At 42.7% G+C, this 16,476-nt stretch overlaps 1 protein-coding gene across 1 annotated transcript in view; it reads right to left on the bottom strand.

Annotated features, from left to right (window-relative positions):
• Positions 1 to 15,403, bottom strand: part of LOC311229388 (uncharacterized protein) — a gene marked incomplete at its 3' end in the record, with an annotated part of 83,629 nt that extends 68,226 nt beyond the window's left edge. Inside the window, exons 1-3 of the mRNA XM_084315476.1 lie at positions 15,266 to 15,403; positions 7,300 to 7,441; positions 230 to 400 (exon numbers count right to left, since the gene is read on the bottom strand). Of these exons, the coding sequence (XP_084171602.1) occupies positions 230 to 400; positions 7,300 to 7,364 (236 nt within the window). The 5' untranslated portion in view covers positions 7,365 to 7,441; positions 15,266 to 15,403. The remainder of the gene's footprint in view (positions 1 to 229; positions 401 to 7,299; positions 7,442 to 15,265) is intronic.
• Positions 15,404 to 16,476: the final 1,073 nt, after the last annotated feature.

Here is a 16,476-nt window from a genome sequence, read left to right on the forward strand (position 1 = left end):
AGTCTTTGACTATTTACCTTTTTGTTTTTTAAACTTGTTTTATGTTTCTATGTTCGAGACAAATCAAAATCAAATCAAAAAGACACATACCGGTAAGTGAAAACCACAAAGACACACAGGTACTAGTATTATTTAACCAACACATCAAATGTACATATTTCTTATTCATCTGATGTTTTTAAAATATGTTTTACATGGTTGTCTGTTGAACTGGTCCAGGAACACTAACCTGAGAGTCTCCAGTCTCCAGTGTGGACTCAGTCCAGCAGAGAGCAGCTTCACTCCTGAATCCTGCAGGTCGTTGTTACTCAGGTTCAGCTCTCTCAGGTGGGAGGGGTTGGAGCTGAGAACTGAGGCCAGAGCTTCACAGCTTGTCTCTGAGAGGTTACAGTCACCAAGTCTGGATATGCAATAGAGATACCATTAGTTACATTGAAAAGTGGTATATTATTTCTTAATAATAATAATAATAATAATAATAATAATAATAATAATAATAATAATAATAATAATAATAATAATAATAATAATAATAATAATAATAATAATAATAATAATGATAATGATATGATAATAATAATAATAAAAAGCATTAAGAGAATACAATGTATTAAGATATAAATGTACTGGACTACACTTGATCCCCCTAATCCCCCCCCTCCTGGACTACACTTGATCCCCCTAATCCCCCCCCCTGGACTACACTTGATCCCCCTAATCCCCCCCCCCCTGGACTACACTTGATCCCCCTAATCCCCCCCCCCTGGACTACACTTGATCCCCCTAATCCCCCCCCCCTGGACTACACTTGATCCCCATAATCCCCCCCCTGGACTACACTTGATCCCCCTAATCCCCCCCTCCTGAACTACACTTGATCCCCCTAATCCCCCCCCTCCTGGACTACACTTGATCCCCCTAATCCCCCCTCCTGGACTACACTTGATCCCCCTAATCCCCCCCCTCCTGGACTACACTTGATCCCCCTAATCCCCCCCCCTCCTGGACTACACTTGATCCCCCTAATCCCCCCCCCCTGGACTACACTTGATCCCCCTAATCCCCCCCCCCCTGGACTACACTTGATCCCCCTAATCCCCCCCTCCTGGACTACACTTGATCCCCATAATCCCCCCCCCTCCTGGACTACACTTGATCCCCATAACCCCCCCTCCTGGACTACACTTGATCCCCCTAATCCCCCCCCTGGACTACACTTGATCCCCCTAATCCCCCCCCCCCTGGACTACACTTGATCCCCATAATCGCCCCCCCTGGACTACACTTGATCCCCCTAATCCCCCCCCTGGACTACACTTGATCCCCCTAACCCCCCCTCCTGGACTACACTTGATCCCCCTAATCCCCCCTCCTGGACTACACTTGATCCCCCTAATCCCCCCTCCTGGACTACACTTGATCCCCCTAATCCCCCCTCCTGGACTACACTTGATCCCCCTAATCCCCCCCTGGACTACACTTGATCCCCCTAATCCCCCCCCTCCTGGACTACACTTGATCCCCCTAATCCCCCCCCTGGACTACACTTGATCCCCCTAATCCCCTCCTGGACTACACTTGATCCCCCTAATCCCCCCCCCCTGGACTACACTTGATCCCCCTAATCCCCCCCCCCTGGACTACACTTGATCCCCCTAATCCCCCCCTGGACTACACTTGATCCCCCTAATCCCCCCCTGGACTACACTTGATCCCCCTAATCCCCCCCCTGGACTACACTTGATCCCCCTAATCCCCCCCTGGACTACACTTGATCCCCCTAATCCCCCCCCTGGACTACACTTGATCCCCCTAATCCCCCCCTGGACTACACTTGATCCCCCTAATCCCCCCCTGGACTACACTTGATCCCCCTAATCCCCCCCCCCCCGGACTACATTCTATACCGAATATGGTGTTTTTGAAAAATGGGCGTTCTGTCAAAACCGTTTAAAATGATGAACATTGTGTATATATGGAGACTGTTGTTTATGAGGACAACCAGGGGACCATTGTGATTACTAGGAACCCAATGTTTCAATATAGATGTAAACAGACACACACTTTTGTATAGTCACCATCCACAAAGGTGGATCAGATACAACCTCTATACTTACTTACACTCCTTATAGTAAGCAACACAGGTGTGTCCCCTTGTTTATTCTATTACACTACTAATACTAGGGGTGGGAATCACCAGTTTCATCACGATACGATACGATATCGATTCTTTGGACAACAATACGATATTTGCCGATATCACAAAGTCTGCCACGATACGATACGATACGATTCAATTCAGGTGCCTGCGATCGATATGAGGCGATATTATGTGCCCATTTAACACAATCAGTCACATTTAGATCTACTAAAAAAAGGCAACGGAAATAACAATTGATGTATTTATTTTTGAGCTCTTCCAGACATTTAAATGAAAAACAATCTATTGTTTTTAATACAAATAGACCTCGTGTTCACTTTTGTTTTTATATATTGAGCTTTAACACACACACAGACACACACAGACACACACACACACACAGTCCCCCACAGCCCCCACCCCTCCTCCTTCCAAGTCCCCTCTCTCCTCTCCTGTTCTCTCTCACGGTTAGCTGCTTAGCTTTTAAGCAGCCAACGCAACGTTCATTTAGATATTTAACGCGACGTTGGCATAAAGGAATGGCGACGATGCAACGCCTGTTATATGCATTTGACCCGTTGCGGGGGAAAAACTGCACAGACTTATATCGGCTCGCAAAATAGACGCTCTGAGTGCTTTACAGCAGACGCAAACACTGCTGTAATGTCTACACAGAGTTTCACAATACTGGGCGCCGGCGGATATGACTCGCGGGGATTTTCAAAATAAGAGTATCGCAATATGAATCGATCTTTTTACGTTGCGTTAGGCCTGCCACGATAACACATTTTGCTGGGCGATTAATTGCCCCCGAAAATATCGCGATAAGCGATATTATTGCGACCGGTTAGAGAATTTTTTTTTGAGAAATTTATTTCCCAAAACTTTTATTTTGAAGCCCACCGCTCCGTCTTTTCCGGTGTTTAGACTTTTATTTTGAAGCCCACCGACCGGACCGGAAGTACTGTTGTTATTATCCTAGCGGCACCGCCACCTATGAGCGGCCAACTTGTCTCGTCCGGTTGTGTTTTTGAGCTAATGATAAAACAAATATTGAGATTGTTGGTGAACAACTAACTTTAGGTTAGTTTTAACGTTAGCTACTAACGTTAGATGCAGCTACTACAGGCAATCAACGATGAGGAGGAAGCGTCAAAGCAGTATATAATAGAATAGCTGTGGCGCGTAGGCACTGCAGCACGACTCGAAACTACCTACTACGTTATAATAAATGAATTCATGTTTAACTTGTCCCCGTGTCCAGTCCTTTGACTAGCCCCACCCGTTCATTGTAAACAATGATGCATGTAATTGTATTAACGTTATTCTGTGTTGTAGCTATGCTATACGTTGTATTTCGTTTGTTAGCTAATGTTGTTAGCTTTGAATGAGAATCAACACTCGATCTTTCATCTTTATTTAGCAGTCCAGTTTCTCCGGGCAGTAGCGAGTAACTACTTGGGTCTAAAAATAGCTAACGTTACACTATAAATAACGCTACTTGGTTAAAAGGAGCAACACCATTGAGAAATGTAGTTAAACTATATGTGGCGTTGCTACTGCCCCACGGAGCTGTGCTCTGTAGTATGGCCAGCGGCCCCCCACACGGACAGTGACTGACAAGGCGCAAATAGCAATTAATCGCGCCCGTCAAAATCATTGCATTACTTTTAATTATCGCGGCAATTAATCGATTTATTGCTTATCGCGGCAGGCCTACGTTGCGTCGATCCTATTTGATTATTGATAATAGATCGATATATCGATCTGGATCGATGTATTGTCCCACCCCTAACTAATACACCATAAACAACATCTGAGACTGAGCCATTCAATGCAGTGTGAGACTCTAAGCTACACAGAAAACAGACAGCAAGGTACACAGTGCAGCAAGCAGAGCACTGATGTGAGAGTGGTCCCGTATAGAACTTATCTGGAACTGAGAGACTGAATCAGGGTTTCCGTTAGAAAAAATTGTTGCCGGTCTCCGTGACCTGCAAGATTTCAATCTACCGGACAAATGAGATTAATTCCGGTCATAGTTTATTGAGCTTTAAAACAATTGATAGGCAGGCTATATAAAGAATGTCATCCTCAAGGCATGTAGATTTATAATATTATTACTTAAAACTAGGCTACTTTTGCGTATACAGTCATTAATATATTCCAAATAAAATAAGTCCCTCGATACTCCGTGCTGCTGCTGACTTGAAATAAAATAGACCGCGTATGTGGGCAGTCGGTCCGACACTAAACAGCAGTCTGTTATAATCACATTTTTATGAGCTAACGAATTCCGTTATATTGGACATTTGTATTAATTATATCAAGCGAAGAACTGAGAAATTTTGCAGAGAGAGACGGCAACATTATCGTGGGTTTGCGTGATGTATATCTCCACCTCCCAACGACTTGGTGCTGGTCATAATGTCCGGTGAAAACAACTCCCTCCAAGCACAACTTGACCACCCGAACCGTACCAAAACAGGCCAAAATTAAATAGCCCATGCGACGAACGATTCATTACATTCGTTTCATCGTTGCTCCACCAAGCAGCCGGTCCAACAATGAAAGCTGTTATCAGCGCGAGCCGGCCGCAGTTAGTTTGCAAGAAGCATCCAGCTGCAGACCCGCAGAGCAGCTTTCCAGGTCTGGGGACCGCACTGTGCCAGCAAAGCTGGTGGGTTCTGTGGGTCTGCAGCTGCATGCCTTCCGCAAATCCAGCAGCAAGCTCTCGCTGAGCGAAGCAACGACAACAAACGCAATGATTGTTTCGTTCATCGCATAGGCCACCCAACTCCAGCCCATCCAAATACAATTCAAATAATCAAACTGTGCCCAGAGGGAACTATTTTCACCGGACACTATGACCGGAGAGATTAAATATGTCGGACTTCAACAGATTTTGCCGGTCAAATACCGGTAATTACCGGCTAACGGAAACGCTGGACTGAATATGTCATGAGATCTGACCTCTCATAATAATGATGATGGTCATAGAACATACTGTAGATACACACTAAACACACATCATATTCATAATAATGCTGATGATCATAGATAGAACATAGATGCACACTAAACACACGTCATATTCATAATAATGATGATCAGTTTTTTTGAGTCTCTCAAGCTGTCCAGCCCACCTGGACTTGCATGACACTATACATACAGATGCAACAGAGAACATACTAATATTTACACAAAAAAGGGTTCTGTCGTATCATCATCATCTTTATCATAATTTCTTATCACACCCTGAGCCTACCTCACCACCACAAGGTGGCACCACAAGCTAAGCTATACCTCACCATTTCTACACTGTACTGTATATTGCTGTAACTCAGTTACCTTCTCTACTCTGCATTGTATATACTATATATATATATACTGTATATATGTATATTGAAATGTTTTGTTGTTGTTTACACTTGTTTACGTACTTGACTTTCTATTTTATACTTATATTATCCTTATTTTATACTATCTTTTTATTGTATCTAGCACACTCTCAGGAGCAAAACAGAAAGAAGCATTTCATGCAAAAGTGTTCTGTATTTCTGTATGACAACTAATCTTGAAACTTGAACTACTGGATGAAGTCATTACCAGCTGGGTGCAGGGGAGTCTGGTCTCTAACCCTAACCCATTACCAGCTGGGTGCAGGGGAGTCTGGTTTGATTGATTGATTGATTGAAAACTTTATTAACAGAATGCAGAATGGGTACAGTACAGTACGGCTCAATACATACAATTGTTAAGGGGATGCAGACCAGAGAAAGACTTTCGTCTTGTTTACATCAGGGTCCCCCATTTTCAATTCATTATAACATATATGACATACACGACATACAGATAGACAGTACTGCTACATCTATACATTTATGAACTACCAGATTTGCAAATACAGTACTGTTTGTGATACAAAGAGTCCAGAAAAGAGAGTTTGACGTAGAAACTGTACTGTACCCATTCTGCAATCTGTTAATACAAATTTCAATCAATCAATAATGATGTAACCCACTGAAATGTATGACCATAAAGGATTGCTGTCCCTATCAATTGTATAAAGTAGCATTTTTCTTTTCAAAAAATATATATATTTTATACTCAGTTTAATCACCTGTAAATTATATATTACCATTGCGCTTTACTGTTACATTCGCACTCTGGTTGGATGCCAAAATTATTTTCGCTATACTGTACTTGTGCTCTATAATGACAATTAATTTGAATCTAATTAATCTAATCAAAACACCCAACTGGTCTAAATCATGCAATTTGTGTCCTTAGAATTCAGAAATTATTTTATCTATTAGTAAAGGTTATCTATTAAGAAAAGAATATATTTGCCCTCAGTCGTCAGTTGCTAGTGCAATTGTTGTACAGTAAAGTCATCACCGTGGCAATGGAATACAGTTGACCCTATAGCAGCCCTGAAGAAAACCGCTTAGTGAAAAGCCTCAAAGAAGCCTTAACTTCATGACTCAGACAGTGTTTGTGTTGAGTTCTCTTTGTAAAGCATGTGTCGGTGGGGCTGCCAGACTGTCCACACGGTAAGTCATATTCACCAAGGAAATAGGATTAAAGGTGCTGTAAGTGGTATTCTCTTTTGTTAAAATGAGCGGTCTACATGTTGAAATAATAGCTCTACATTCCGACAGCCATCACTCATGAATGAATGAATGAATGAATGAATGAATGAATGAATGAATGAATGAATGAATGAAAACTTTATTTAACAGATTGCCGAATGGGTACAATACAGTACGGCTCAATACATACAATTGTTAAGGGGATGCAGACCAGAGAAAGACGTTTGCTGGGTACAGCTGGGTGCAGGGGAGTCTGGTCTCTAACCCTACCCCTAACCCATTACCAGCTGGGTGCAGGGGAGTCTGGTCTCTAACCCTAACCCTAACCCATTACCAGCTGGGTGCAGGGGAGTCTGGTCTCTAACCCTAACCCTAACCCATTACCAGCTGGGTGCAGGGGAGTCTGGTCTCTCCTGATGGAGTGGGTTTCAACACAATCAGATACTGAACTGTTACTCTGACTAATGATGATGTCATGATGATCTTGTGATGATGATGTCATGACATCACTGCTGAGTTCTAAGATGGACAACAGTCATGGACATTTAGAGATCCTCATCTTACCTCTCAGCTTCGGTTTGGTGGTCATCTTCCAGAGACTTCCCGGTTTTAGAGGCAACGCTGTCCATCTCTCTCTCTCTGTGGTTTTAGAGTCAGGGCCCCCTCTTCTCTCTCAGGCAGTGGTTTTAGAGTCAGCGCTCTCCTCCTGTGTATACATGAAATATATAAAGAATATATGGTATAAATAGTATGAACAATGAGTAGGCCTATAGACACTCTATACTATAGACAGAGGTAATACATTCGAGGACATTATAGAAGATATATCAGGTGATAATATCACCACTAGGAATGCATTATCTGTTCCTAATTTATGCAAATGACATGTCGTCAGCTTGTCACTGCAACTTGTTCCTGTTCGCGGACGACTCAGCCCTGCTGGTCTCTGACAAGAACAAGTTACAGGTTGAAAAAACCCTCAACTCTGGACTCGGCAGAATCTGCACCTGGCTCGCTGATAACAAACTATCATTACACCTGGGTAAAACAGAGTCCATTCTCTTTGGATAAAATAACAAACTCAGTGGGTGACAAAATTGTCACAAGGAAAGATGAAATTACCTACCTGGGTTCCATCCTAGAGGCAAATCTTTCCTGTGACAAAATGGCAACCAATGTAATACAAAAAGTCAACCAACGAACTAGATTCGTGTACCGGATCGCCTCTCTGGTAAACAAGAATACCTTGAAGACTCTAGCAGGAGCACTCATTCAAGGGTACTAAGACTATGCTTGCACCTCATGGTACCAAAGCACCTCAAAGGCCCTAAAAACAAGACTACAAACATCACAAAACAAACTGGTCAGACTACTGCTTGACCTTACTCCTAAAAACCCACCTTACCCCTAGGGCTGGGCGATATAACGATAACGATAATTATCGCGATATATTTTAATAATCGATATCAAAAATAAAATCGATTTTTTTTTTTTCTTTTTTTTTTTTTGTGACCTGCAACAGGGCCGTTTTAAAACCAGAGACAGTGGACAGACTTGTCTTTCTTGCCTGCAAATTAAAGTAATGGCTTTGCTTGTCCAAATGACAATACTGACCAAATTGAGATTTATTTTTCTCTTGTCCATTTATTTTGTTTGCTTTCTAATTTAAAATACAGTTTGAAACCGTCTGTACACAGTAGGCTATGTGTGCTAGCAGAGCTAGACTCCAGTCACGGTGCACATGTGCGGTGGTTTGTCCACCAAAAAAGCGCCAAAAGATAAAAAAGAAACTAGCAGAGCCAGAACTGTTCAACTCCCCTGGAGCCACAGCCAGCAGAGAAGCCGGTTTACTTTCGCTTTCAAACCAGCTGCAGCCTGAGAACTGGAGTGTGAGGGGATGTAACACTAAAGATGGCGGCAACGACAAAGAATTGCTGCAAAATAAACATACCGTAATTCCTCTAATAGTAACCGGTATTCAATTAAAAACCGGGTCTCTATTAATGACCGGGTGCGCTGTTGAGCTAAGCAATTATAAGCCGGCCTCCTAATACAAGCCGGGTTTCATGTATATTAGAGTTATTGTTATATGCTGGCCTGGCTGTGCAGTAAATAGGTGTTAATGTTTACCAAGAGAGTAAGCCTACCTCAGAATTGTATAAAACGAAGTTATTATTATTATTATTATTATTATTATTATTATTATTATTATACCAGTATTGTGATTGCACTATTTTACTTTATTTTACTTTTTTTGACCACCTGTAATTGCACTGTTTACTACCGTATTTCATACAGTACTTGCTTGGTTTCAATAAATGAACCCAGTACATTTTACTGGGTTCAAACTGACACAAAATGTTGATTTATTCATTACGATTGGTTTGAAAATTAGAAATATAGGCCCCTCTCTTATACATGCCTCCTCCTAATACAAGCCTGGTATCCAATACAGTTGAAACAAATACAAGCCGGGGTTACTATTAGAGGAATTACGGTACATCTGTTGTTTATAAAAAAATAAAAAAAATCTTTTTTTATACTTATAACAATATCGATAATATCGAATATCGAGTGATATGATATTGTTATCGATATCGTTATCGCAATATAATTTTTGGCCATATCGCCCAGCCCTAGTTACCCCTGCCAATTTTGAAAACCTAGGATGGCTTAGAGTAGACGACAGCGTACAGCAACTGCTACAAAATAGATTACACCACTAAGATACCCATGTACATGTCAAAATACTTCCCAAAGGTCAATGAATTCCACTCCCACAACACCAGAGGGAGCTCCACAAATCATGTTAAACCCAGATTCGGCTCAAACAAGGGACTAAACACGTTTCTCAATTATGCCACAACAATGTGGAACACCCTACCCACAGCCGTAAAAGCATGTGAATCCCTATACCCACCTTCAAAACCGCTCTCAAAGAGCACCTACGGGTGGCTGCAATTAAAAACTATGATCTATGTCTCTTATACAGTACTGTATACTTGTATGTCTTGTATGTCATAAATGTCTTGATAAAACAGTACCATATATCTGTATGTTGTGTATGTCATAAGTGTCATGATGAATTGAAAATGGGGGACCCTGATGTAAACTAGGGATGCACCGATCCGATATTGGTATCGGCCGCCGATATCAGTAAAATAGCTGGATCGGGTATCGGTAAAAAAAAATATATATATCGGATTTCTATTTATTATTTTTTTTTATAATAAATAAAATAAGAAATAACCATTCAGTACATTTATATCTATGTGTTAATTTGTTACATTTAGTTTCACTAAGTTAGGAAAGTAATCTTTTAAGTCAAGCCTGATGTTGCCTTGTTGCACGAAAGAATGATCCCAGTCTCTTCCACACAGTGAGGCATACAGTTTATTAATTGAATGAAGTTTATTTTCTGTCTTTGTTTACAACAAATCAAAAACACGCTTGTGATCCTTTACAATTCTTAAAAACAAAATATATTTTAATATAAAAAATAAAAAAACGTGGATTACATTTTTCTTTTTTTAACTTTTTGGGGGGGGGGGGATTGGACAATGGGTATCGGATCGGTATTGGCCGATACCCAAACCCAGGTATCGGTATCGGGACTGAAAAAGTCGGATCGGTGCATCCCTAATGTAAACAAGACGAAATAATTTGTCTGGTCTGCATCCCCTTAACACTTTGAATGCCCATCACGAGATATCTCGGGTTATCAGCCCGCGGGTTGAATGCCCATCACGAGCATTCTCGTTTTATTTTTTTTATTAGCGATCTGAATTCATATTTCATCAACCGGGTCTACCATTGGTAAGCCTGCCCCACCAGGCGCTCAGATGTGAAAAAAGCGCCCCCTATCGTCTCCCAGATGGTAATGCACCCTTTTGGATTGGACTCCATGAAAATGGATGAGAAAAAAAAACTCCGGAATCCACATTTTACTTCTCACGCATGTAACCGGAGCCGATCAGATTCATGCTGGACCCTCAGCACAGCATGTAATATGTGTTGTACAGTATGTAGCGGTGGATCAATAAAAGGATAGATTTTTGGAATGGCGATCAGGAATTGGAATAATCCATTTGGATACCATCTGATCCCAGGTAAGGAATCTATTTTACCAGTCTTGGGATGATCAGACCTATTTTCACGGAGATATAAGCTTTCCCCCTATGTGTCCCCCAGGCTGTTTGACTGTAAGCGAGCGGTCAGGAACTAGGAGAATCGATTTTCAGCGTGCGGCACCAGCGTGCATTAGGGATGGGTACCGAATTCTGTACTTTTGAGGTACCGAACCGAAACACGTCGGTACTACCGAGTATCGAATCAAGTGAGAAACCGAAAAAAAAAATAAAAAAAAAATAAAAAAAAAAAAATTTTATAAATTTTTTTTTTTACTTTTTTCTTTTCATGTCAACGTTCACACGCACAATATATGCTTACCTAGGATTTGACTTGATTCAACAACAAAGCAGTCGGAGCAATGACAAGCCGAAAACTGTCAAAATTGTAGTTATTTGAAGTTTGGATATTTTTTTTTTACGACTGAGGTAGACACGGATTGGGATATGTTCATAGGAAGCGCCAGTGACGTCAGTGAACTAGCAGACATAGTGGTGTGCTACATAACAACAATAGCTGATGGTATTGTCCTCAGGAAAACGGTGCGGATTTTCCCAAACCAGAAACCGTGGGTGGATAGCACTATTAGAGCAGCTCTGAACTCTCGTACCACCGCCTACAACCTGGGTAGAGAGTCAGGAAACATGGAGGAGTATAAGGCTTCAGTCTATACTCTACGCAAAGCTGTCAAACTTGCTAAGAGGACATATGCTGACAAACTGGAGACACAAATGGCACAAAACGACACAAGAGGATTATGGCAGGGACTGAAGACAATAACTGACTATAAAGTCAGCGCCCCCTCAATGGGGAGCGACGACGCCTCCCTCGCGGACAAGCTCAACACCTTCTACGCTCGGTTTGGTGTAGACAGTGGCGCTGCTGGCTCTCCGGCTAGTGACGTCACTGGCGCGCCGGCTGTTGTGGAGGGGGGGGGGCAACCGCGAGGGGGGGGGGACGCTCTCTCGTTGTCGGAACACAGTGTGAGAAGAGCATTTATGCAGGTGAACACCAGGAAGGCTGCTGGCCCAGATGGCATAACAGGACGTATACTCAAGACCTGTGCCAACCAGCTGGCCCCTGTGTTCACCGCCATATTTAATCAATCACTGGCGGAGTCAGTGGTCCCTGCCTGCTTCAAGAGGTCTACCATCATCCCTGTGCCGAAGAAACCCTCCCCAGCATGTCCAAATGACTACAGACCGGTGGCACTCACCTCTGTGGTCATGAAATGTTTCGAGAGGCTGGTCAAGGACCACATTTGTGCCTCCCTCCCCAGTGATATGGACCCTATGCAATTTGCATACAGGACAAACAGGTCCACCGACGACGCGGTCTCCCAGGTACTGCACAGCACCCTCTCGCACCTTGACCGTCAGAAGGGGGGCTATGTGAGACTGTTGTTCATTGACTACAGCTCAGCGTTCAACACCATAGTCCCCACCAGACTGGTGGACAAGCTGATCGAGCTAGGTCTGAGCTCCGCCCTGAGCGCCTGGGTACTGGACTTTCTGAGCGAAAGACCCCAGGCGGTCAGGGTGGGGGGTCAGACCTCCAACACCATCACCCTGAGCATCGGGTCCCCCCAGGGCTGTGTTCTGAGCCCCCTGCTGTACTCACTCTACACACACGACTGTGTGGCCAAGTTCAGCTCCAACTCCATAGTGAAGTTCGCAGATGACACGGTGGTGGTGGGGCTGATCTCGGACAACGACGAGAAGGCCTACCGGGAGGAGGTTGAGGTACTGGAACGCTGGTGCCAGGACAACAGCCTGCTCCTGAACATTGGCAAAACCAAGGAACTGATCGTGGATTATAGGAGAGGACAGCAGGAGACACACACACCACTGATGATAAACGGGGCTACCGTGGACAGGGTGAGCAGCTTCAAGTACCTGAGGGTCCACATCTCAGAGGACCTGACATGGTCAACACACATAGTCACAGTAGTAAAGAAGGCGAAACAGCGTCTCTACCACCTGAGACAGTTAAGGAAGTTCAGAGTATCGGGGAAGATACTCCAGTCCTTCTACTCAGGAGCTGTAGAGAGCATCCTGACCGGAAACATCACTGCCTGGTATGGAAACAGCACGGCACAGGACAAGAAGGCCCTACAGAAAGTGGTGCGCTCAGCCGAGCGTACCACGGGTATTGCACTACCCCCCCTGCAGGTTCTATACAACAAGAGGTGCAAATCCAGAGCCTGCAGGATAATGAAAGACCCTCACCACCCCAATAACAGCCTGTTTCAGCTGCTGAGGTCAGGCAGACGCCTGCAAATCCCAGCCACTAGGACAGAGCGGCTTAGGCTCAGCTTCTTCCCCCAGGCCATCAGAGCCATGAACAATGTACATTGAGTGCTCAGAACATTGAACTGTCCACACACAAGCACACATGAACACACACACGACACGCACACTGTGCACGCTCACACACGAGCAGCCACTTAACACTTTAACATGAGCGGGCACACACTCATGTCGCACACACGCACACTTATGGCCAAAGGAAAGGACACTTTAAATTAGAATAACAGGAACAGTGTATTGCACTACCAAAGCTAACTAGCATGTCACACATGCGCTGTAAATAACTATGTACAGATACCGAGATGTCACTCCATGTTACCTGCTACCTGTTACTGCACAATGTTGTTTCTTCTTTTGATTCTATTATATGTACCACTGTATTGCACATCGTTGCGGGCAAGACCACCCGCATTTCATTGTATACCTGTATGCCGTGACAATTAAAACTCTTGACTTGACTTGACTTGACTTGAGGTAGGTACATTTAATTTCTTGAGACTAAAGTACCGAAAAAAGGTACCGTTGGGTACCGGTATCGATTCACAGGTACCGGTACCGGTATCGGTTCAAATGTGAAAGGTACCCATCCCTAGCGTGCATGCGTACACATATACTATCGATGGTCTAGCGTTTATTTGAAAACGATTCATAAATAGGCCGAAAAATGACAACGTTCTAGAATATTACAGCACAGGGCGTTTATCAGAGAATCTTTTTTTTCTTCTTGAAAACGAGGGCTTTTCAAAATGCTATAAAACGGAAATGAACCGATAAAAAAACAATCCGCTTCGACAATGTTGACTGGAAATGAGTCATTGATAAGCGACGGGCAGATTAGACACATAGCCATAATTTAAAACATAGATTAGGCTATATTAACGTTAACATTGAAGCAGATGGTGGGCATTCAAGGGGGTAAAAAGGAAAACACGGCCGGCTCTGAAAGTGTTAAGGGGATGCAGACCAGAGAAAGACTTTTGTCTTGTTTACATCAGGGTCCCCCATTTTCAACTCATAGTGAGTCTGGTAAAGAACTACGGCCGAAAGTGTGTATGGGGTAGAATTCCCATGTATGTACTTCCACTGGAAGCTGCCTCCGAACGGACCAAACTTTTCCCGAATCCTGTCGGCAAACAAGCTAGAACGTCCCGGTCATGTAGTAAAATATTCAGGCAAAGCCGTTGCAGGAAATATTGTGCACTTCACACGTTTCTATCATTGTTTTGTGCAAACCGGAACGCCTGTAGCCTGTACTTCCTGTACTTCCGTTTAGACACTTTAGCAGGCTACTAGAAATGCGGCTACGGAAAAAAATAACGCGGAACAGACAGCTGTAAATGCCTAGTCAGTCCCCGTTTGGAGATTTGTTTTCCAGTTCCAGTGTGAAAATGGGGGACCCTGATGTAAACAAGACGAAAGTCTTTCTCTATTGAGCTGTACTGTAGTGTGTATTGTACCCATTCTGCAATCTGTTACAATTGTCAATCAATCAATCTATTCTGTAATTGTCCATATTGCATGTATAACCCTAACCCGTTATTATCTCATTAATTAGAGACTGTTAGAATGATGAAATCAGCGCCCCTGATAGGATTCTCCTGCCAGCATTGTTTCTATTTATTACAATAGTTTCTGATTCAGGCAAGAAAGCTTGACAGTGCGTGCAGGTCGCCAATCATTTTACATTTACATTCAGTAATTTAGCTGACGCTTTTATCCAAAGCGACTTACAAAAAAAGGAAGGGCACAACTCTTATCAGCTGAGTAACAATGTTAATCAAAGTGTTGAGTGTTACAGTGTAGGTTAGTTTATTAGGACAAGTGCATGACAGTAAGGTTAGTTAGGGTTAGTTAACGTCTCCCTCTTTCTCGCCAGTCAACTTTGAAAAATGTAATCCAGCCAGATCATGCAAACAAATATCATATATAATAAATATGTTAACTAGGTGTAAAATGTCAGCATTCTAAATGAATGGATGTATTGGTCTCTATATACAACAGAAAATACTATTCATCAAATAATATGAATATTATTTGAACAATATAGCCTCGCTCCGACTTGAGTAAACGAAATAGCAAACATAAAAGCATACCTTATTCATGATGTAGGAATCGAGAGACGATGGTTACAGTCTGCAGGTTGTCATTGAAAAACTGCCATTCAAACCAAACGCTTTTATAGGGCAGGCCACCCTTCTGTAACCTGAGCTCATTTCAACAGTGTTTCGTTTCATTCCAGCTCAGTGTTGAAATGAAACTTAAAATCTTGAAGGGAATGAATGATCCACACAGAGTTACAACAGTGCCCCCTTCTGGCGATCTTTGGAGTACATTTGTCATGGAGTAGCCAATAGTATCCAGCTGCAGACCTTCAGACCAGCGCTTACAAGCCCCGCACATACAAGCCCCGCACATAGCAACCCCTCGCTTCCATTGGCTGATTTTGGTGACGTGATTTTGGGTCACGTTGCACGTTGCACTGCGGGATTGATTGATTGATTGATTGAAAACTTTATGGTGACGTGATTTTGGGTCACGTTGCACGTTGCACTGCGGGATTGATTGATTGAAAACTTTATTAACAGATTGCCGTATGATTTGGGTCACGTTGCACTGCGGGATTGATTGATTGATTGATTCATTGATTCATTGATTGATTGATTGATTGAAAACTTTATTAACAGATTGATTGATTGATTGAAAACTTTATTAACAGATTGCCGAATGGGTACACGTGACCACAGGCCCTGATTGATTGATTGAAAACTTTATTAACAGATTGTAGAATGGGTACACGTGACCTGACCGATTGATTGATTGATTGATTGATTGATTGATTGATTGATTGATTGAAAACTTTATTAACAGATTGCAGAATGGGTACAGTGACCGATTGATTGATTGATTGATTGATTGATTGATTTATTGATTTATTGATTGATTGATTGAAAACTTTATTAACAGATTGCAGAATGCAGTACAGCTCAATACACACAATTGTTAAGGGGATGCAGACCATGCAGTACTGTTACATTTGTGACATACAGTAAATATATACAAGGGGGAGGGAACTGTACATTTATGATGAATTGAAAATGGGGGACCCTGATGTAAACAAGACGGAAGTCTTTCTCTGGTCTGCATCCCCTTAACAATTGTGTGTATTGAGCTGTACTGCAGATATATTTCAATTGCCTTACTTATTTACATAAGTATTATAGGCCTACAGCAGTATTGTACAGACAGTCTGTGTGAAGTCTGTGTGGTTATCCAGCTGCACAAAGGCAGAGCAAGAGGCTCTACA

This window comes from Notolepis coatsorum (genome assembly GCF_963971535.1).
Source record: "Notolepis coatsorum genome assembly, chromosome: 6".
Taxonomy (NCBI): Eukaryota; Metazoa; Chordata; class Actinopteri; order Aulopiformes; family Paralepididae; genus Notolepis; species Notolepis coatsorum.